Source organism: Callionymus lyra, chromosome 13, assembly GCF_982586985.1.
Source record: "Callionymus lyra chromosome 13, fCalLyr1.hap1.1, whole genome shotgun sequence".
Lineage (NCBI taxonomy): Eukaryota > Metazoa > Chordata > Actinopteri > Syngnathiformes > Callionymidae > Callionymus > Callionymus lyra.
The window spans coordinates 17,329,933-17,353,047 of record NC_141830.1 but is presented as its reverse complement, the minus strand read 5'-3'; the positions used below and the strand labels follow the sequence as shown (position 1 = coordinate 17,353,047).

Sequence of the window (23,115 nt, the reverse complement as noted above, 5' to 3'; positions counted from 1 at the left end):
TTAAAGTATATACTTTATTGAATATTGTTTTGATTGTTTAAGCGCTTTGTGACCCTGGTCTGGAAAAGCGTTATATAAATAAAAAATACTTACTTACTTACTTGTTTATTTGAGAAGTATATGACGTCATCAGGTTTCAGTCAGAAATAGTTTCATCACCAGTTTAGAAATATTTACAAGAAGAAGAAGAAGAAAAAAAAAACAACCCTCTAGTCGTGTCCCCATTGGTTGACTCCACCTGTCAATCACAATAAATCCGTGCGTCACTTCCGTTGTCAGGTGGCGCTGTCGCTGTGGAAAGATGCGATTAGCGAAGAGCGGAGGCTTTTCCTTGATGGCTTCTCTCGGCAACACAAACTAGACCAACCCGGTAACAAAAAGCATCGATTTTTGGGGGGAATCTCCCGGTCCTGCAGCTGACCCAGAAATGCTCACGTTCTAGACCGACTAGGGCGGACTTTGAAGCGGTGGTTTTGGCTCGAGGTAAGCGACGAAAGCTGCTGCTGCTGCTAGCTTCGATGCTAGCCAGCTGTAATGTACTTTGTTTAAATGGCCTCTCCGGTACCGACGGGTCGCCTTGTCGTCGTAACCCATCGTAGAAAACCGCGGAGAAGTAAAACAACACAAGACGAACATGTAGAAGTCTTTAGTGTAAAACCCTTGTGTCGAGTGTGTGTCCCCTTTGTGTGTAGCTGTGTTTCTCGCGTGTGTAACTTTGTGGCTTTTAAATCAAACCTGCGAGTCGTGTTTAACTTCCTTTATGTTTTGTGACCGATCGAATATTCCGAGCTAGATCACGATGTGTGTCTTTGTTTTTTTTGTCCTGTATTGGCGACTCTTTAAATCGGCTACAACCGTGGTGGTTTTACATTTCACTGAAGAACATATCGATGAGACAAACATTTACACTTCAAAACCTCCCCCTTGAATAGTTGATCCAACACCAACTTACTATGGTATTGTTGTTGTTGTTGTTGTTGTCCCAAAGTTTGGATTTTTCAGGATCAGTTTGATTTTGTATAGCAGGGGGTGTCTAAAACTGTTTTGGCGAGGGCCACATTGGATAGATGGGAATTTGAGGGTCATAACAAGAGTTATCTTATTTAGAAGTTCCAAATATAACTATAGTACAATCGAAAAATAACTTCTTCACAAAGATAAGAATTTGCGTCAACACTTGCTTTGTATCGTTTAAAAAAATCTCACACAAGTTCCCATGTGTCAACGTAAAAGTTTAATTAAAAAACTCTCTAGTTTAATAATACAGTTTATAAAGGGCCGCACAACACCTTCTCAAAGGGTCGCAAATGGCCCCTGGGCTAGTTTACAAAATGTCTGATTTATAGTACTTTTGTTTCAAAAATATAGCAAAGCAACCGTTGTATTGACCGTTAGAAAGGGAACTTAAGTAAGTAAATGGTACTGTGTTGTAATCAAAACATGTTTGTGTAGTTTCAAAACAAGCAAGTAACTTATGGTCTAATGCTAAACCGTTTATATAACCGTATAACTCTTATTACTGTAGTCTCATGTTAGTATGTAAGCCTTGTTATTTGGTTTCACTTAAAATACACAATGCAAGTCTGTTTGAGTAGTACTGAAAAACCGACCTTAAAGTACATTAACATGTACTGATTTTGTAATAAAGAAAATGGTTCTACTACATCATGGGTATACATGCCATGGTATATTTAAACAGTCTCGTAAAATACTGTAACTAAATCTAAATTAAATTAGAGTTATTTGTATTTACTCTAAATTAAGGTCACTCTTTTTCAGGTTAAAGAGCTTGATGCAGCTCTGGATCAATGGGACTTTATTTTACCTTCTCTTTTGGATGTTTAATCATTTTTTAATACTTTCTGTGTAGGTTTGTTGTGGTCTAATTGGTCTTTAAAACCCCCTTATTCCCAGTGGATTCACTTGATTGTAAAGTTGTCCGGCTGTTCGCAACAGACGTGCAAAACTACTAATGCAACTAATAAATGCAACAACTGCTACTTATTTTGGTCTCGATTTTAAAGTGTTATTTTTACTGTTCCCATTACTGTCTTGTGTTATTTTTAGCTTCTCCCGAGCAGCCGGCTTGAGTTGAAGTGTAACAGGATATCAATCAATGATTACGGCTCTTCCTTATGGAGCTACTCCAACTTAACCAGTGGACTCTAGAGGTGGGCGGTTCTGGAGGACACCTATTTGTTCGGATCCTATTTAAGGAGCCCACATGTCTCGTGGGCACAGAAGTGTCTCTCCTTTTTATTTTTTTGTGTGATATGATTCAGAGACTGTATCTGTTCTCGTCCTCGCAGTGGTACAGTCAGAGGCAGCAAGATGGCTGGTTGAGCTGAGAGATGCAGCACTGTCAAAAAAAAAAGGGTAGTCGTGCACAGTCATTGTGCTGATGTCATAGAGGTCATGTGCATTAATTAGTTGGTTGCACCGACCTTTGCTTCTTTTTTTTGTTGTATTGAAGGGCAAAATACCTGCTATTCATATCACGCCTAATCTGAACTTGCAAAAAGTTTCCTTTAATGAACATTGACTTGTTATTGTCCAGGAAATTATTTATAATATGAACCGTATGTATTTAATGGATCGTTTAAAAAGAAAGTCGGCAGAGGTCACTTTGTTTTGACAGCTGGGCTGCAAATGTGTGGTTCGAAGAAAACGGATCGCAATATACTTTACGATATGCTTTGTATAGACATAAACCAAAAACATGACTGGACGACGACTGGTGTTTGCTCAGTATTCGAGATGTTATCATGATGTCGTTACGAACATTAACCTCCTCACCTTGCACTCGCATATCCTATAAGGCCCCCCCCCCCCAACTAAATGCTTGCTTACTATCTGCAACGTGACTCATGTCCAGCTTGTGCAACAAATGCTGTCAGACCCCCCACCCCTCGAGCTCATCCGTCGCAGCGAGCGATGACTAGTATCGCTGGAGACAGATGGGCAAGAGACAGTGATGATGACACTGTCTGCTGTCTGGGATCAGAAAAGCCTTGTGGAAGTGAAAATTCATACCAGCCTGTTCTGACTGCCAACTGTGCTAAAATGCCAACCGGCTGGTGGTAAATGATAAGATCACAAGCATGAATCACATCAGATCTTTGTTGGTTTTTTGTTGGCTGAGCAGAACAAATGTATTTAATTCATTGATTTGAAGCATTAAAAGTATCTCAATGGGGGGAAAAAATAGCACTGTGTTACTAAAGATTGTCAATTTCCAATGTTATGATTTCCTTCACTATTTGAAATGAAATGAACATTTGATAATTATAGTTGGTTCTTTCACCACAGTTTACTGTTGTAAATGTTAATAATTTGTTTATTGTCCACATATTCACTACAATCAATAGTTGTGTTCATGATGGCTCAGTTTGTTTATGTTGCATGAATTTATATTCTCAAAACTTAAAAAGAAATCTGTTGAACCAGAAACTCTTAAAAATTAGCTTCTTGTTGGAGTAGATTGTCTAGCGATGTGTCATGTACTCACCAGTTGTTTTTGCATGCCACCCTACTGCTTATCATAGTGCAAGGGCAAGACCTGTTTGTGTGACTAGATGTGTTGTTTGTTTGCGTGCGTGTGCTTCTTTCATATGGAGGTTATCAACAGATAAGCTGGTTGTTCAGATTTTCAGATCAAACGCGCAGATTAAGACCAGTGGGATTTTCTGAAAGCAGACTGCAGCGATGGGTAAAACTAAATTATTATTATAAATATACAGCAACTCGCAAGGATTCTCTGGATTGGATTGAAAAACAATGCGATGCATTTTAATGAAGTCTATTTAAATGTCTGGGTGCAGTAGACTTTGTGTTGTTGGGAGATGAAGGCTGAAGTGTTGCCAGTAACACCAATGGGCATTATTTGGAATGATTGAATGGTCTCACCTTGTCATGTAGGTGTTGGTGAAAGTGTGGGAGGGACATTTTATGTGTGAAGAGCTGCCCTGGAGGTAACCTCTAGTCCCTCTCTGTTACACCTCTTGGGAATCCTGTTTATGTTTTACCTGACTATTTCAAATGGAATTTGTTTTCAAGCATTCTCAAGTTTCACTCTCTGGTCTGCCTTCTTTCACAGCCTCAGCATGTCTAAACGGCGATCCTCGGACAGAGGTGCTGGAGAGACTACAGGCAGGGCCAACAAGCTGCAATGTCCTGGGATTTCCGGCAGCAACGCTAAAAGAGCCGGGCCGTACATCCTCGGTAAGGAAATGATGTGTAATCTCCTGGTCTTTGTGACTCAAACCCCATCTTCCTCCACACAGTGTCAACAAGTGAAGTCTGTGTACAGAAAGTCAGCAAGTCCTTTGTGTGTATGCAAGTGTGCAATTTGTGGTGTATATGTGTACGAGTCCTGCTGAGGCAAGAATTCTAAGAATGTTGCTGATCCCCTCGACTTCGGCCACAGTGGTCCGAGTTTATTAGTTGAATTTGAAAGATTGGACTGAAGTAGAAGCTGCTCATCCATGTTTTATATTGAACAGGTGTTTTTTTACTCAGTGCTTTGTCTGGGACAATATTCTTGTGTTAATTTGCGAAATAATATTTTATTATATCAATTATTGTCTTAACATGAGTAACAAAATGGTACTCATGGAAATGGTAACATGATGTACAAAGAAATTAACCATATTTGGAAAAAAAAAAAATGTTAAAGTATAATGTTGCCTAATTATCTACTTACTATTGCATGTTTTAACTGTCGTTTTAAAAAAAGATGTTTTTTTTGTTTGTCTATTTTTATCTTATGGAGAATTAAATTATTTTAGTTGGTTCCCAAAAATGCAGAAAAAAATGATACCACTTGCTTGACTTTAATGAAAACCTCACACTAGAAGTGTTGCAGCCCAGTGGGAAACGAAAGCAAAAAAGAAAAAGAGTCTCTGCCTTTTGGTCATGCAGCTGTTCTTTCTACATTTGCAGGGCCTCGTCTGGGCAACTCACCAGTCCAAAGTATAGTCCAGTGTCTGGCCAGGAAAGATGGTACAGATGATTTTTATCAGCTCAAAGTAAGTAAATTACTACTGTGTCATTTTTAAAGAGGTGTTCTATTGTGTATGAAACATTTTATTTACACCATTGGCTTCCCCTGTCAACATTGTATCAATCTCCTGTCCAACAAAAAAGAAAGCAGACAAAAAGAGAATATAATCTACATGTTTCAAGTGTGGCACAGTTTAAATGGTTACATTTCATTTTTATTTATCTTTAAGATTTTATTTTTTGTGTTTTTAGTGCTGCACAACCAAAGCCAAATTCCTATTGAAACCTTTCACTGACAATGGCAATGCAAATGATTCCGTGTCATCCAAATGATGACATTGGATTAGGATTCAAACCAGTTTGTTTGGTCATAGTGCTATAAGGAAATAAAAGTTGTTTATTTATAGCCTTGCTTCAGAAGGTTGTGTCTTCCCCTAGAGTGAATCTTATCCTGATCTTTGAGTACACCTGAATTTGTTTCGGTTGTACTGTTATGATTAAGTCGAAGTTATATAAAGCTAAACCTCTCCATTAGATCCTGACGCTAGAAGAACGGATGGATGCTGCCGGGGAGACGCAAGAAGAGCGACAGGGGAAGATGCTGCTACACACAGAGTACTCGCTTCTTTCTTTACTGCACAACCAGGATGGCGTGGTTCACCACCATGGCCTCTTCCAGGTAATTTGGGAGTTTTTCTTAACCTCTTTTTTTTAAATAAATGACCATCACCTTCTTTAAATGTATGGTTCCATCCTCTACGCCCACTCTAATCTGAAATAATTCTTCTGTTCTCAAGGATCGAGCTTACGAAATAGTTGAAGACATGGAAGCCAATAAGGTGCGAAAGATGAAGAAGCGGATCTGTCTGGTGCTAGACTGCCTTTGTGCTCACGACTTCAGCGACAAGACTGCAGACCTGATAAACCTCCAGCATTATGTTATCAAGGAAAAGCGCCTCAGCGAGCGCGAGGCCATCGTCATTTTCTACGATGTGGTGCGTGTGGTGGAAGCCCTTCACAAGGTGGGTCACATGTGTGTTTGGCCTTTTATGCAACATGCGTTTTGATTATAGATGAAACCATTTCCATTATAGAAATGAATGCAAACTATGTCTAAAGTTGTATTGGGAAGAGCATCCTTCACATGATCGTGTTGTGTACTACTGTGTAAATCACATTGTGTTGCTTTAATCTAAGACTTATTTATTTATTTTGAGTTTAAAAAAAGTTTTGTCTCAGTAGATTTTTAAATGTAAGGCCAAAAGTAGGCGATGTGACAAATGTTCTGAGACTATTGTAATTTTGTTCATAGGTTGTCTTTTTAATTATTTCCTTAGTTTTTGTGCGTACTCATTTCCCATCCCCGATGGCCCCACCCAGGAAAATATTATTGTTTTGAGACCCACACTGGACTCTGCTCATGATGTGTTTTCTTCTGTCCGCAGAAAAACATTGTGCACAGAGATCTAAAGCTGGGAAACATGGTGCTGAACAAACGGTAAGACCTGCGCAAAGTTCATGTGCTGGGAATGGTCAGCCACCCTGCTGACGAACCACTTCTCTATCTCATTAGACATGGTTAGTCATATCAGCTTGTCGGGAAACCCTTCTGCCTACGCTCTCGCGGCAGTGTGTATCTGATGTCCACTTGGCTTTGAACTCGAGTCGGGGTCACATTCTCAAACTGGACGTGTTTGGAGATCTAAAGCCGCTCTCTTTTGTGCACGCCTGTGTGACTTTACGCTGTGGATTGTGTAAAGTGCTGATTTTGCATTCCTCATGGTTGGTTTGGACTGGTGGGTTGTAAAGATAATATGGCTGGATAATGTGAATCAAGCAGGTCAACTGGCAAAGTTGTGGATGTTATTTATAGTTCATAATGCGTCAAACCCAGCTTCAATTTTATTTGATCTATTGACGTGACTGGATTTGCAATGTGAGCGGAAGCCACTGATGACTGACTTTACAAGTGTTAATGTTGTTAGTCGCTTTACTTTTGGTGTGTGTACATCCCACCTCATTCAACATATATCAAGCCACATAAATAAGCAGGTTTAAATTAATTTGATTTGATCGTTTTTTTTTTTAATTGACATTTTCAATGTATAAAATCTTACACAAAATCAAAAGCTATAGATGAAGTATCGCGGAAACCGTTTGAATTCTCAACACCAGCTGCGTGACAAGTATCAAGGCATCCAAACGGCATTTGAGTTCATCCATTCACATGTTCCCGCGTCTATTTATTTACTTTAAACCACATGCAAACCACAGTCTCATTCTTTCCGAGAGGCAGTGACCCGACCACAAGTCCACGAGTAGCAGTAGTTCTGTGGTGATGAAACAGTGTTTTGGTTCAGGAGAGGAGGAGCATTCGATGAGTGGAACAGTTCGTCCCAGCTGGAGACAAAGACCTGCCAAAGGCCCCATTGCTCAAAGCTGACTCACAACCCGATACACGTCACACACGGGCAATCGCACACTCCAGCTCCTCATTTACTTATCCTCGGTTTTCAACCTTTATTGCAAAATCCCACTTATCTTGCCACCTTTTAGGAATCAGTTTTAACATCCTTCCTTCTATTTCCTTTGTCTTCTTTATCAAATTATACCAAGCACATTTTTTTTAGATGTCATCCCATCCTGGGCATGGCATAAAGCACAGATTTAGCTTGTCTCAAAATAAAAATGTCAACGACACTCATGCTGTGATGCGATGGTCGCTTTTGCACAGCAATCACTTGTCTAAGTAGGATGTTGTAAATCAAACTGCAGCATCAATAACTCCGTGTTGGAAGTGCAATATCCTTCTCAAATACTCTGTTACTTCCGTTTCATAGCACTTAATAATGCATTAGGCTGCGTGTATACCAGTCTTATTTTAAATGTAGCCAAACAAATGTCTGGTCAGACCCGTTTTATTTTCTGTATCATACTTTACTTGGAACATGATCCAAATGGTAAAAACTATACTGTTGAAGTAGCAATGTAGTTATCGAAATCATGGACTTTTTCTAGATTAACGTGTGGTCTCATCCAGGGTTCCTTTTTTAATATGTTCACATTAGTCACAGCTCAACAGACTTTTCTTGTTCTTTAACCCAGCAATTAAAAACGATTACAATGTCACTCAAGTATTTCCTGCTATATGTGTATATATATGACTGTTTGAAACTTGTTGACAAACAACAAATGGCCTCTTAGCTAGTATTTGTGTAGAGCTTATCTAATGCTTTGATTTTCCAAGTAAACAAATATTTAAAACAATAAATGTCCAAATTTGAGTCTGCTCAATGATATTTTTCTGTCTTATACATCAGCTCGTGAAGTCTGAGCAGAATGTTGCGCCAAAAGGTTCACCAGGTCTCTGGTTTCCTGCCTGACTGGAATCACATGACCAGGAAGCAGGGACTGCAGTGTGATCGCTTCAGTCCTCAGGAAACCGTACCTCACGAGTCAAACATGCAATTTAATTTACCCAATCTCTGATGCTTGAGCAGCAGCATTGTGTCTTATTGAACTCGGGCAAAATTACTTTTCAAATGGTGTGTGTGCTCTCCTTTAAATATTTTTGTTTTAATAGTTTGAATAAATAAATAAATGTATTAAATTTCTTTTTGACCAAGACAGTGATTGGTATCAAACGTTGACTTTTAAGGCTGGTTTCTGCTCGGCTGTAAACCAAAGTAATACGATTAGTCACACAACCACATTGTTTCAAAAACAAATGTTGGACAAAGGTGATGCACGACTTGACTCATAGGGGAGTCAAAGTTCATTCCGCAATAACGCTTTGCTTTGGAGTTTTGCTTGTGCAAAGTCATCCTAACTGTAATTTTTGGAAAGAATCTTTCTGGTGGTTACACTTTTGAGCACATACGTTGAAAAACAAACATTATTCAATTTATATCACACACTCCACCCATCTTTATTTGCGTCTAATAAATAAAAATGTTTAAATGTTTATTGAAAAGTGCCACTCTTGTTTTTTTTAAGGACTCACCGGATCACCATCACCAACTTCTGCTTGGGAAAACACCTGGTGAGCGAAGACGACCTGCTGAAAGACCAGAGAGGAAGTCCTGCGTATATAAGCCCTGATGTATTAAGCGGTGAGTGCAACTGAAAGTATCTTTGGTCAAAATAAAACAATAACTTGACGTGTACGTAGCTTATGAAACCAACAAACTACTTCCTGGACATAGATTCCAGTACATGATTATAACCAGAACAGTTTCCTGTAACAAGAGCACCCCGGCAGATTCTTTTCTTTGAACTGGATTAGTTCCTGTTGCACATGTTGTTATGCAACACGTGGCTGTCAATCTTGTTTATGTGCGGGTATTGCACGGAAAAAGTAGGCCTGTCGCAATCTTGGACAAATGAAGAAATACACTTTCCTGTTTCTTACTTTCAATTTGAGTATCCAAGGTGGTTAAGCATTTTCTCACGGTTTTTGGGAAAGTGAAGCAACTTTTCCTTTTGATGAATGTTTTTGTTTTTCTGTGAAAGCAGAAGTGGGTTTTTAAGTCTCTTGGAAAATGGACTCTTGCATTGTATTTTTTTTTTCCTATCAATTCAGCGTTTCTCCTTAAGCATGTGTAAAGCAAGATATAGAGCATACTGTCCTCGCTCCTTCTTACGTGACAACCACACAATTTAAAGTCGGTGACTCACACGGTGATGAGTCATGCGAAGGGAACTGCTCCCGTCTACATCTTCTCTCCCATTCTGTGTGTGCGTGTCACAAGCTTTAACGTAATAATTGTCGGCCAGTGCCTCCCGCCTGACTCTCACCACAGTGCAGTCCCCGACAGCCTCAGTTCTCCTTTAGTCGCACCGTTTCATTGCTGCTGATTATGTAAAATAAATACTTCATGCTTCATGTCCGTCAGTCGTTGAGCACAAATGTTAACACATCTCTGATGTATTGGATAAATATTCATCAATGCGCTGCTTCCAATGGCAACCAGAATTCAACAATTGTGTTGTCAACAGTGCCTATGCGACTGTGGATTAATGATTACTGGCATTTCCAGTGATCGGGTCTAAATTCGACTGAAACCAGTGAGGCGTCCTTGTGGTGCAGCGAGGCATGAAGTGTCTTTTTGACTTGTCAACCAAATGCATTGTTCATAAAGTGTGATTGTTTTAATGATGGAGATGTATTCTTCTGGACTACACATGCTTATTAATAATAGAAACCTGTTATGAAACTGATTGGATGCTTATTTTTTTTTGGGGCTCAGGTCGACCGTACCGTGGCAAACCCAGCGACATGTGGGCTCTCGGCGTGGTCTTGTTCACCATGCTCTATGGCCAGTTTCCCTTTTATGACAGCATACCTCAAGAGCTCTTCCGAAAGATCAAAGCTGCTGAATACACCATCCCAGAGTGAGTGCTCATCTATCAGTCTGTAAACGACAACTCCTGGTCAATTTTTATGTGCATTTATAAAGTTCTAGACATCACTCTACACGGCTTAATATCTTCTTGCGTCCTGTCAGAGATGGCCGTGTGTCCGAGAACACTGTGTGCCTGATCCGGAAGCTGCTGGTACTGGATCCACAGCACAGGCTGACAGCAGGAGAAGTGCTGGAGTCCCTCAGTGCCATCATTGCTTCGTGGTAAGTGCGCCCCCTGCTGGATTTAACTAAACGATGCATATTGGTACTTGTTAAATAATTTGTTACATTTATTGACTTTTTGTTTCGTTTTTTCAACATCAGGCAGTCGGTTTCCTCCATGAGTGGCCCCTTACAGGTCGTTCCAGATATTGACGATCAAGTCAATCACCCCGAGCATCTACAAGAGGTATTTTTTCTTCTTTCTCTTTCAATCAGCACTAAAACATTACTATTGCTTTAAGCATAATCCCAAAATGTAGAAAAGACAGTCCCACATTTCAGTCATTGAGATGATTTAAAGATGTTTTTGATTTCACAAAACCTTATCATAAGCAATTGAAAACCAAAAATGACTTTTAAACCTTATCATCCAATCAATGAAATCACTGAAAGTCTCTGGAGTTTTGTTCAGGTTCCTCCAAATTAAACCAACATTTTCACACTGAGCTTATTGTGAGACTTAATCTGTGAATAAATATATGATTTAATTAAAATAAATGAATTTCAAATGTGTTTTTTAAAACTCTGAAGAAGTAATTTGAATGAAAATTGCTTCATTTAAAATATCCATTTTATTTCCAGTTTTCCTATTTTTTAATCTGTCAAAAGTGGCAAAAGAAATCGCGTCCTTCCTCGAACTTTAGAAACTAATTGATTCAACAAAAATACTTTGATGGTTAAGATGAATTTCTACAGCTACACCGTGGACTGTCCAGGGCTGGCGTGCAGTAACAAAGTCACGCTAAAGAACAGAGAGTCGCTAGCAGCTACAGATTTATTTTGACTCGTATGGCCTTCAAGCCTACAGTGAGACAGATGGTTCAGACATGTGGGGAGAAGACGGGGGACAAGTTGGAATGAACCGGAAAGGTGAAGACGGTTGATGGTTGATGGATGTAGCAACTATGGAAGATGAACAAGGATGATGAAGATGCTTTCAAATGTATTGATAGACTTTATTAATCCCTCTTGAGATTTCTTTTTAATAAAATAACCTGGCTGTGACCCCAACTCACCAGCTGTGACCTCCATTGATATCAATGTTGCTTTGGCGTCTGCGGTTGTTCTGGTCGCTCACTTGTTTTCCCTCCCGCAGGCCAAGGCGATCGAAGAGTCTTCGCAGTACGAGTTCGAGAACTACATGCGCCAGCAGTTGCTGCTCGCCGAGGAGAAGATCACTATCCACGAGGCCAAGAGCTTCCTCACCAAGCGCCAGTTTGGCAGCATCCCACCCGTGAGGCGACTGGGCCAAGACGCGCAGCCCGTCAGCCCCTTGGACGCCGCCATACTGGCTCAACGTTTCCTCCGCAAATGACCCTCCATCACGCGGCTGAAAGACGGGTGGGCGGAGTCTGTGTCAGGGGTGGGCCTCATTGAACTTCCAGGCCCCAGATGTGGGTGGGATTAAGGAGAAATAAACTGGCGTGAGGAGGACGAGGGGAACATTTAATTCAGTCAAACATTTCTAGAGGTGAATGTGAAACACACCTGTCACTGCGCGGCTTGTTCCACCTCCTCTTGATCTCCTGAATAATACAGGGTCATGTAGCAACCCCATCTCCTCTTCATGACATCATCAATGGTCCAGTCACCGATCTCACCCTCTCACTGGTCCCTCGACAGATCTGACCCCCCCCCCCCCCCATCAGGTCTGCAACATCAAATCTACCTCCTCCACGTCTCCATCGCTCGCGGTTCTCAGACTATGAACGCGGCACCATTACTGTTTCCTCTCTGGAGCGTTCCACTGGCTGCCCTACAACCGAATAAGCTTTTAAATTACAGTAGCATTTTTACCCTGACCTTTGACATTGAACGCGGTTGCTTTCGCTCGTTCCTGTGGACTATACTCTTAGCATCCAGGCAGCTACTGTGATGTACCTGGAAGACTCAAAGCCAAGACTCGAACTGTTCGATCCTCCACGCCACGGCATATTGATGGTAAATCTTCCAGAGTGCCATTTAATTTTGGCGCCGTCGTGTTCCTCAAGCCAAATCACGTCTTCATAGTAATTCACAGCCAAGGAGCCGGTCCTCGCCGTCGAGACCACAACAGCCTGCGGGCGATCCAACTTTCCTGTGAGCGCGAATGTGAATTCTTTGATACATTTCCATGAGTGTCTGACGAAGGCCTTTTCAAAAACCTATTTTACACTCTTCTGTTCTCTGACACACTTCCACCGCAAAGGCTACGAAAAACCAGAGCAAGCTCAGCCGAGACAGGGCTGGACTGAATGTTGTCGCTTTTGTGTGCAAACGTGTGTTTTGGTCGGGAAGGATTTGGACGAACGCTGAGCTTTTAAGTATGGAAGTCTAGAAGTCAGTTGCTGCAAATGTAAACTTGCAGTCACGTTGTTTTAGATGTTAACATAAATGAGCGTCGACCAACTTCGATTCATGTTTGACCTGCTTAACTGTCGAACCCTTCCTGCCTTCACTTGGGAAGAAAGTGCTATCAAGTGACTGTTCAATGCATCTACGCGTGTGTCGGCATCAGCTTTGGCATCTTCTTCACTTCCTCCATTTTTTTTCCTCCGTCATCGCCAACTGCACTGGAACCTCTTCATTTCTCAAACCCCAGTTATTTATTCTCACTGTTAACTTTATAACTGAAACCATTAGGGTTCAATCCCCCCCCCCCCCTTAACTTATGCTAGTAAGATTGTTTGCCCCCTTTTTTATTTGTGTGCAGCTCAAGAGTAGCAACTTTCTTTTGCAACCATGTCGCCACAGTCGGTGGTCAATTAAGCTACACTAATGACGAGACTGACTTTTGCATATTTGTACTTGGTCGTGGCATGTGTTGTTAGACATTTGTCATTTGATTATTATTTTTTTAAAGACACAGGCACACTCTGGTCAGTTTGTAAATAGAACACCACAACAACTGCACCAACACATGCAGGTTAGTCGTGAATTCGAGGCCATGTCAGAAAATATTCTCTCGCCTCAAGGTGAATTTTTGTGGCTCAAGAGCAGTATTGTAGTTCATCGGAAAAAGGTTGTGTCGTAGCTGTGAGTGGTTTCTGTGTCACGATTTGGCCCCCCCAAACATGCAGCTGGATAGATCTCAATGTCGTCATCCTTCGCCCTGTTCAAGTGTTTCACATTCTAGCTCGTGGATTGTTGCCACATTGATCGTCGGAGTCCGGAAGCATGAGCGTCACGTGAGGTGAAACTGTTGCATGATTGAAACACGATTTGGATATTGAATCCAAATATTTCTCCTTCTTACTTTTTATTTCAAAAAATGTCTCCTCCCTTCCTTCAACACCTTATTTTTTTTTTCTTCTCCCCCCCAAAAAAACCCTACTCTCCTCAGCATGTAAACCGATTGTCTCAGCCAGACACTCGGTGTAGGATCATGTGTTATTAAAGCTGCTCGATTAGACACGGGCGTCTAGATACATTTAAAAACTGCGTAATTGTACAGATAAACACGTTTGTATAAAAACATATTTTTGTACTTCATCAGATCTCTACATGCATGCCAGCAATAAACTTTGATATTAAAAAAAAAGAAGCTTGTTTGAGGCGTTACTCGTTGACACCAGTAGGGGGAGTACGTTTACCACCATGCATATGGAGTTCGTGGAGAAAGCAATACTCAGTGATGCACATTTGACTCAACTTTATCTTAAAATTAAATCGTTTAGTAAGTCAAAGATTTAATTGGAAAAGTATTTTATTTAAAGAAGAAAATCCAGAGTAATAAGCCATTAATACCTCTATGGTATTTGCACCTAATAAAGGGTTGTTGAGAAAAGCTAGTTGTCATTATAGTTAACCTCTTATTACTTCTTTATTCCTTGTTTTTAGTCATTAATTAAGGTGTTAAGAGTGAACTTTTAATGATCTATTAAGGGTATAATATCGTCACAATGAACTAGGTGTGAGTTTGTACTTTATAATGGTTAATAAGTGGCTAATTTGCTGTTAATACACATGTGAATAAGCATCTTATTAATAGTTAATATATGTTCCCCATTCTACAGTGTTACCGCTTTAATGTATTTTAATAATTCAGCATTCAAAGACACAAGTTTGTTTTTGTTCAGGCTTAAAAGGAAACTAAAGGAATTGTTTTGAACAGAAAAGGGGATATTACCGTTATCTGATGATCTACAGTCCATTTCAGAAGAGCATACCTGCACCATGAAGTCTAAGTAATTTGATATATTCTGTTAAGTAAATACAAGACGCTGAACTAAATAGATGATTTCACTTACTCCGGCATCTGCACATGGCAGCTGAGACTAATGTAGACCTCGTTCCACATAGCGTGGAGACAAATCCAAATATGTCAAAGGTCACACAGATGTTCTGTCTTCCTTAACTACCAGCAGCTGGCGTTAAGACCATCCGTCTTGGAAATCATGCGTCAAACAAATGCAAGTGTTGATTGAGAGCGATGTCGGACATCTGGGACGCCTCGAATGAATTTGGCTGCAGTGAGTGGAGACGAGCAGGATCAGTCCAGCTATAGACGATTGATGGTAAACAGATATGCTGCGTACCAGATGTGTGATGACTGTGTGTGTTTAACTGGTAGCTGCAGTGAGAAGTGTCTGAAAAAATGAATAGTCAAGATAATATTTTATTTTGTTCCGCATGCAGAAGGGGACCTTCTTTTACATGGAAACATCTGGCCATATTTGGCCCTATTTGCCTCTGTCCGGGGGCCACGAGCACAATACTAATGTATATTTTATTATTTTACACTATTACTGTGCAATTACATTTCGTCAGGGGCCACATTTTAGTGACTGACTGCTGTCAGAGGCCATCAAGCCAATAGAAAGAACTTGTCATCACTCATCATCATCATTTTATAACAAGCAAAATAAGCGTAATTTAAAAAAAAAATGATAAAATGTTTATTCGATTAAGTTAAATTACGTAAAATGATTTCGGGTAAAAATACACATACACAAAAGGACACATTTTTATGAAAAGAGAATGGTGGGGACAAAAAACTTATTGTTTTCATTTTGAAATAAATATAAAGTAAAATAGTTTGTTTTTCATTTCTTCAAGATCTTTGACCTCTGGGGGCCGCATATATACCATCAAATGGCTGCATGTTGGCCCCCGGGCTGCTATAGATAAAGTTATAAGGATTAATCAATCGTCCATCCACAGCAGTGGTCCCTAACTACCCCAGTCCCAGGACTGCTACCGTGAGGCATTTGTTAGGGGCCACACAGAAAGAGGTTTTGTATAATTTCTATTCTATTGATTATTTGTGTCTCAAAGGTGTTTAGTTTTTAAAATAAACATTTTCTCTGTAGTTACATTACACTGTGACTCTTGACGCTTGTTTCAGTCAAGTTGACTCTGACCTGAAAAAATTAACCTGTTAACTAGTGTGAAAAAGGTTTTTATATGAAGGTCAGTCTGTGAATATAATGCCCGCATTAAACTGGTCTGCATTGAAATAAGTTTTGGGGACCCCTGATCTACAGCACACATGGAAACATGGCTACCGTTTTTATTTTAAGCTTAGTATTTGATTAAGTCTAAATTAGTTTTTTTGTTCTTTTTGTGGATATTTCATGCCCCTCAAAATTAATAACAAATAATAAAATAATATTTTCTATTAGTTTCTTAAACTGAAGGTGTATAAATATACTATCGGCATATAGTGATGATCTGATGAAGCTTCATGAAGCAGTGTATTTTTTTCAGAGTCCACTAGATGGCGGTCTCTGCACCATTGTCCTTTGTTTACAATATATTTTGACTCTTCGCACCTCACAAAGCCACAGTATATAATGTGGAAATGTTATTGCCAATCCCTGATCTATAGTATGAACACCCACGAGGACATTCTGGACTTCATGGTAACTTTAATTTGAGGAGGAAATAGATTTATTTATTAAAGCCTCAACTAAAATGTAAAGTTTTGTGTGTGGACATGAACACAACAATGCTATCTAGCTCTCTTCTCTTTAGTAGTGATGGTCTGATGAAGCTTCATGAAGCAGTGTCATGTGGTTCATAGGTCAGTAGGTGGCGCCATCACTTTAAATATGATGTGATGTTTCATTAGAACAGTTGTTCAAAACGAAGGAAAATAGTGCAGAGACCGCCATCTAGTGGACTCTGAAAAATAATGACACTGCTTCATGAAGCTTCATCAGACCATCACAACACTTTAGGACATTTGCTGAATCATATAATCCATGTCTCGTGTGTTCAGCAGGTCACTGACGGGGGTTCCTACACTCACTTCTCATCTCCATGTAAGTGCAAAACTCCAGTGAGGGAAAAGTCCTGGATCTGTTCACAGTTGAGTGAAGCTCGTCAAGTTTTCCATCCTTGAGTTACGAAGATCATCAGACCCTGCATTGTGAGTACATGGATAATGACTCTTCTGTGTTGTATTTATTTCCATTGACACTTCTGTGAGTGGTCCTGGATCAATATAAAAAAAAAAGAAAAGTATTTCATTTTCATCTGCAGGGAATAAACACTTGAAAAAAAAATGGTTACAATTACAATTTAATGTACGTTTTCCAGGTATGACCTGTAGGAAGTGGCCATTAGTGGTTGTTTGATTTGAGTGCCACGGTGACATTAAAACAAAAACATGTCCAGCATCTGTTTGAGGGTTTACGCTGCATTAAAGTTGACGCTGTGTTTACGGCTCTCATACCATGAACCTAAAACCCTTCAATCAGGTCTTCCAGCCTCGGAGTCGTCAACAACTGTACAGCAATGTTCCTTTCGCCACATCACAGGTTTAGTGGAGAGATGTCGTCAAAGTGCCACCGACTCTATCAAGACTTTGTTGTGGCGCGACCACTCGGCGCCCCCTGCAGTTGAAATGGTTTCACGCAGAACGTCTCGCAGATTGTTTGTTGGGTTTGATTGCTATGAGGAAAAGCTTTGTGTCCTCCATGTGTAGGTGTGTTTGTGTTGATAACATGGGTTGATGAAGATAGTAAAAGTATAATTTAGTTAGTTTAATTGGATTTTTTTGTCATTCATTCCAATGGTATTGATTTTTATTGGCAACATTTGTACAGTGTCCACATATATAAGAGATTTTATCACATCCTGGATTTAAGGGAATTTCTGTAAAGGTTTGGGAAGGGTCTTAAAAATAATGACAGAACATCGATAAAAGAACACCCTCAGATCACGTGCTTGCCTGAAGATGAATCTCTGGATTATTAAACTACAAAGAATGCTGGAGTTTTGGTTTATATTCTCAAATCTTGATACAGACGTTATCATCTATTTTCATCTCTCCATCCATTTATCTATCATTGCATTCATAATTCCATTGATCCATCTATTTCTAGCCATCCATCCATCCATTTATCGCTGTCCATCTAACTGTTTTCATCCATCCATCTTTCCATCTATGATTCCATCTTTCCATCTATCTCCATCCATCTACCATTCCATTGATCCATCTATTTCCAGCCATCCATCCATCACCAGTCATCTATCATTCTATTGATCCTTTTATTTCAATCCATCCAACTATACATTTATTTCCATCCATCTATCCATCCATCTACCATTCCATTGATCCATCTATTTCCAGCCATCCATCCATCCATTTATCTCTGCCCATCTAACTGTTTTCATCCATCCATCTTTCCATCTATGATTCCATCTTTCCATCTATCTCCATCCATCTACCATTCCATTGATCCATCTATTTCCAGCCATCCATCCATCCATCTATCGCCAGTCATCTATCATTCTATTGACCCATGTATTTCCATACATCCTCCTATCAATTTAGTTTCATCCATCCATCCAGTTATCCATCCATCTACCATTCCATTGATCCATCTATTACCAGCCATCCATCCATCTATCGCCAGTCATCTATCATTCTATTGACCCATGTATTTCCATCCATCCACCTATCAATTTAGTTTCATCCATCCATCCAGTTATCCATCTATCTATTCCATACATCATTCCCTTGATCCATCTATTTCCATCCATCCATCCATCATCACCAGTCATCTATCATTCAATTGATCAATTTATTTCTATCTATCCACCTATCAATTTGTTTTCATCCATACATTCATCCAGCTATCCATCTATCTATCTTAAATTCCATTGTTTAAACTTTTCCCAGCCATCCTCCCATCAGTCACCATTCATCCAACTATCAATTAATTTTCATCCATCCATCCATCCATTCACCCATCAATCTCTGTCCATCTAGATATTTTCATCCATCAATCCAACTATCTCTATACATCTAACTATTTTTGTCCATCCAATTATCCTTTTCTATCTTTTCTTCTATTTCCATTAATCCATCCATTTATATATATACATCTATTTATTTCCATCCATCCATCTCTATGCATCCATTTCCATCCAGCCATCAATCCATCCATTCATACCTGACCCATTTTTTTCCAAACATCCATATATCCATTCATCTATTTCCATCCATCGTTCAATCTTCTACTGATTATCCAAGGCTGGGGGGACAAGCACACTATGGATGTCTCCAGAAACCTCTTCCAGAACTTCTAAGAGATCAACGTCTTCTGAAAGAGGAACAGTTTCATGTCTCTTCCATAGATGACATGCTTGTTCAAACCGCGTACAGTCTTTTTGGATTGACCTGCTGCTAGACGTGTACAGTTGTCTTCACCAAGGCTGTCTTAGCTGTTCCGTCACTACGACGTGAGACGCTTCAGACCAGTAGCTTCATTCAAATGACATATTGCTGTTGCGAGCTGCTTCCACTTTACCTTTCCTCCATCCATCAGCAGTAAATCTGAAACAGCCGCGGATTGAGTGCGTCATTTTTCAAACCGCCCGCTAACTCTGAACATCTGGCCCGACTGGGAGGAGGATTGACCCAGTCAATGGGAGTCCTTGTCCTTCCTTTCAACGCCTCCATACCGACTCGCCACGAGGTGAACAAGGAGGCGTGTGTTCTGGGACGACGAGGTCCAAACTTGACGAGAGATATTTAACTGCAGTTTATGGAAACGGAAGGAGCTTGTAAGGCAGTTTTAGAACTATCCAGGATGAGTTGAATTTGTAATCGGACAATCATTTAGTTAGTTTTTGAATGGATCTGTTGGGAGCCACTCTCTGTCGCGCCTCACTTCAGTCTGCAGAAAGATTCTGAAAAAGGTCTAACCTTTTAAAATCGCCAAAAATAAATATGACACACCTGCAGCAAATAGGGCTGTTTTTTAGGAATAAAGGCCTATATTTCTACCCCTCGAAGTGAATGAGAAAAGTAATTTCATTTTCGTGCAAAGCATTTTCCTCTCCTGTTGTTTAACCACTCTTGCACTTCCATCCCTAGAGAAGCCAATTCTGCAAAGGTGGTCATTATAGGTTTTCAATGTGACGCTTGGCTGATTCCTCGGGTCTATTCTGACTCACCCAAGTTGAAACGAGCATGCAGTGGTTTTCTCTCATCACTGGGTGACAAACATTCACTAGGGCTGTAATTCTTGTGGTTCTGCCTCCAAACCAAAAGAGCCATGGGTGGAGTGCCACTTACTAAAATCATAGCAGGATTTCTTCCCGCTGGTGCCAAACACTCTTGGAAAAAAAAAACGCGAACAAGCCTGGACCAAAGTGTGTACATGCTGGCCTGTGTCTAAATTCCTCTGTGGTTTGGTTCGGGAGCCGTCGTGTCCTGGCTTCTGGTCTGCTGGGTAGACTCGTGTGCAACTGTTGTCAGTTCACATTACGAACTGGCTCGGAGACGTTCTGTTGTACCTGTTACTCTCCAGTCTTTTGACGAAAAGCATGTACTTGTTTGTTTTGTCAAATTAGAATTGAAGGTATCTTGTCCCTTTTGATGAACATTTCTACTATTCTAATTGTATACCTTTTTTTTTTGTGCATATTAGTAAATATGAAAAGTTACTGTCATCTTTTTCGACGACTTAACTTCTACTAAATTGAAAATTAATAAAATTCTTTCCGTACCGCTTACCCTCTATTTATCATCACCTCAACAATAAAATCATATGACAAAACCTAAAGATAACATAACATTCAACTTCCACCAATAAAACAATCATTATTTTCATTGACATTTGCCTGTAAAATTGGGTTCAAAAATCAATCAAATTGTGTTGAGGTGAAAAGGAAAGTCTGCGCTTCCCCCTGCTGAAGCTGCTGTCCAAGAATCTTTCGAAAACTACGAAGAAACTACGACGACATTTGCCTGATTGTATCTTCTTCGAAGAGTTACGATGCAATGGTGTATCTTTAGTTTAGTATTTTGGTGACATAATTTCTTTCTTAGTGTTTTGAAGGTTTCAACCTTATGTAAAAGTACCTGTAATCTCTATGTATAGAATTGATTTTTGTTTCTTTAATGTATTACTATAACATGGCTCCGGCCACAGATACACGCCAAATTAGTACTGTAATAACACTTGAACGTTGTAGTAGAAGTAATCCTTTCACCAAGACACAGTTTTTCACTGAAAGCAAAGGATTATTCATAGGTCCACAGATTTAAAACTCTTACCACGACTCTCCACTCTCGGAAGAATTTAGCAGTGAAAAAAACTGTTTTAAAGTGACCAACTAACCTGCAGCCAGTTCAGTGCATCAAGCTGTGTTTATTGTTCCCGCCACACACTTGCATGCACAAGCGCTTTCTCCACCTGCCCCCCCCCCCCTCCTGCTTCCAGGGATTTTTGTGAGGCTGTAATGGTTTATTTTCTCCTCCTTTACGTCCTGTGGTGAACTCAGCACATTCATGTCTGGCCTTGCTGAGGCTGCAGGCGAACCCTCCACCCCCCATCTGTGATACCAAAGAATTGTTCCTCAAACCAGAGAAACTATGAAAGTTTAAGTTAATATCAATGAAATTAATCTAACTTTCCTTATTTGGATTCTAAACATGAAATTATTGCTCGAACAGAAACAGAATTGGATGATTATTCGCAGGTGTCATTTTGACTAAATGTTATATTCCCTTAGGTTTTCTTTAAACGTACTCCTAAGAGTTGATGCCAAGAATCCTTTCATTGTTTTGCGATGAATTGTGGTAGAAAGAACCGTTCTTCTAGTTTTATCAGAGGGAACCCCATGTTGCATGTTAAAGTCTGGACTTTCTGGCAACAATTACGCGCAATTCTACCCATTACATTTATTTTCACTTCTGATAATTCTTATCAACCCAAAAAAAGTTCAAGAAACAAAATAAGTTTTACTATTATAATTGTTTTAGCCTAATGAAAAAAAATCTTGACAAGCTAAACTTCATTTAAATATTCTTATATTAACAAAATATATTTTCCCATTTGATAAAGGCCTAATCTGTAGGATATTTAATTGTGATTGTGGTTCCTCCTATTGACGCAATACTGTAACTGCACTCTTCATTTCACTTTACTCGATTTTCTGCGTGTGCATTTGTTTACAAAACAGAACTTTTGTTGTGTCAACATCTCGAAAATCAATAAGAGATCATTTGAAGCAATAATATTAATTCCCAAATGTTTTTCATAGAAGTGTATATTTTCAACTTTATTACTTTTGTTTTGCTGTGTGTAATTTTGACATTTCCCAGGTAGCATTTGTTGGCTCAATATATTGTTGGTTTGTTCTGTTCATCGTCAGTGCTGAAGAAAAGTGTATGTCAGAGTCTGACGTGAGGCCGAAGCTATTTGCCTTTTTTTTTCCTCCTCAAATTGCAGGAAACTGAACTTTTTATCAGTGCCTGGTCATCAACGCGTGAAACCTCGGTTTAAACACTGGAGGCTCGAGCAGGAAACCTAGTGACGACTCGCTGCCCATCTTTGCTTCCAAGCATGCATCCTGAATGTAAACACCCCGACACTACAAACACCGATTACAAGAGCAGCAGATGTGTTCGACACGCAGGGAGTCGTGTTTTCAAATTCCCCTGTTACTGCCAAACACACGCAGGCAGTGCTGAGCACATTTTCTTTTTTTTTACTCACGAGATTACATTCCCGAGTGATTTTACTAAAATTGTTAAACACCTCATAATATTTTCTTCTTTTTTTTCTGTTCAGATGGTTTTAACTCCTTTAACTACTTTAAATTATTGTTCTTTTTTTATGTTAATTGTAGCTCAAGTCTTTAATTCTTGTCATGGTTTTTGTTTCTCAAAAAAGGCAGCTCCTTCGTAAACAAGCTTTTGTCAACTTTTTTAAAAATATGTATCTGATAATGTGATATTGGAATTGTTTCTTGGACACGCTTAATTAATGTAACAATTTAAAATCTGAAAATTATTTTTCATCAACCGAGTAGACCTTTCCTTGCTTACTTTTGACATGTTATTTACTCATTTAAAAAAGGAAATGTGACTATATTTGATCTTCTTTGATTTATTTATTTTTACTTCAAAAATAGAGACTCTAAGTTTGCACCAGTATTTGCCCTAAAATAATCCTGACAGAAAAGTAACCTTGTCTGTTACATTTTACTCAATTAAGCTCACAATTTTTCATTTAATTCTTGAAACCATGTTTCGGGCACAGTT

At 39.6% G+C, this 23,115-nt stretch overlaps 1 protein-coding gene across 1 annotated transcript; it reads left to right on the top strand.

Moving 5' to 3' along the window:
- The first annotated feature begins 279 nt into the window (after positions 1 to 279).
- Positions 280 to 14,151, top strand: stk40 (serine/threonine kinase 40). Its single transcript, XM_087805936.1, has 11 exons — positions 280 to 483; positions 4,097 to 4,221; positions 4,942 to 5,027; positions 5,537 to 5,680; positions 5,799 to 6,023; positions 6,447 to 6,499; positions 8,998 to 9,113; positions 10,251 to 10,395; positions 10,509 to 10,628; positions 10,731 to 10,815; positions 11,725 to 14,151. The coding sequence occupies exons 2-11, from the start codon at positions 4,104 to 4,106 to the stop codon at positions 11,941 to 11,943; spliced, it is 1,311 nt and encodes a 436-aa protein (XP_087662062.1). The 5' UTR covers positions 280 to 483; positions 4,097 to 4,103; the 3' UTR covers positions 11,944 to 14,151.
- The last annotated feature ends 8,964 nt before the right edge of the window (positions 14,152 to 23,115 follow it).

Bases quoted from the DNA above. Each gene is read 5' to 3' on its own strand.
- stk40 (XM_087805936.1), top strand. From the start codon at position 4,104: ATGTCTAAACGGCGATCCTCGGACAGAGGTGCTGGAGAGACTACAGGC. The intron at 10,396-10,508 runs GTGAGTGCTCAT...GCGTCCTGTCAG, and splicing joins GCTGAATACACCATCCCAGA to AGATGGCCGTGTGTCCGAGA. The intron at 10,629-10,730 runs GTAAGTGCGCCC...TTTCAACATCAG, and splicing joins AGTGCCATCATTGCTTCGTG to GCAGTCGGTTTCCTCCATGA.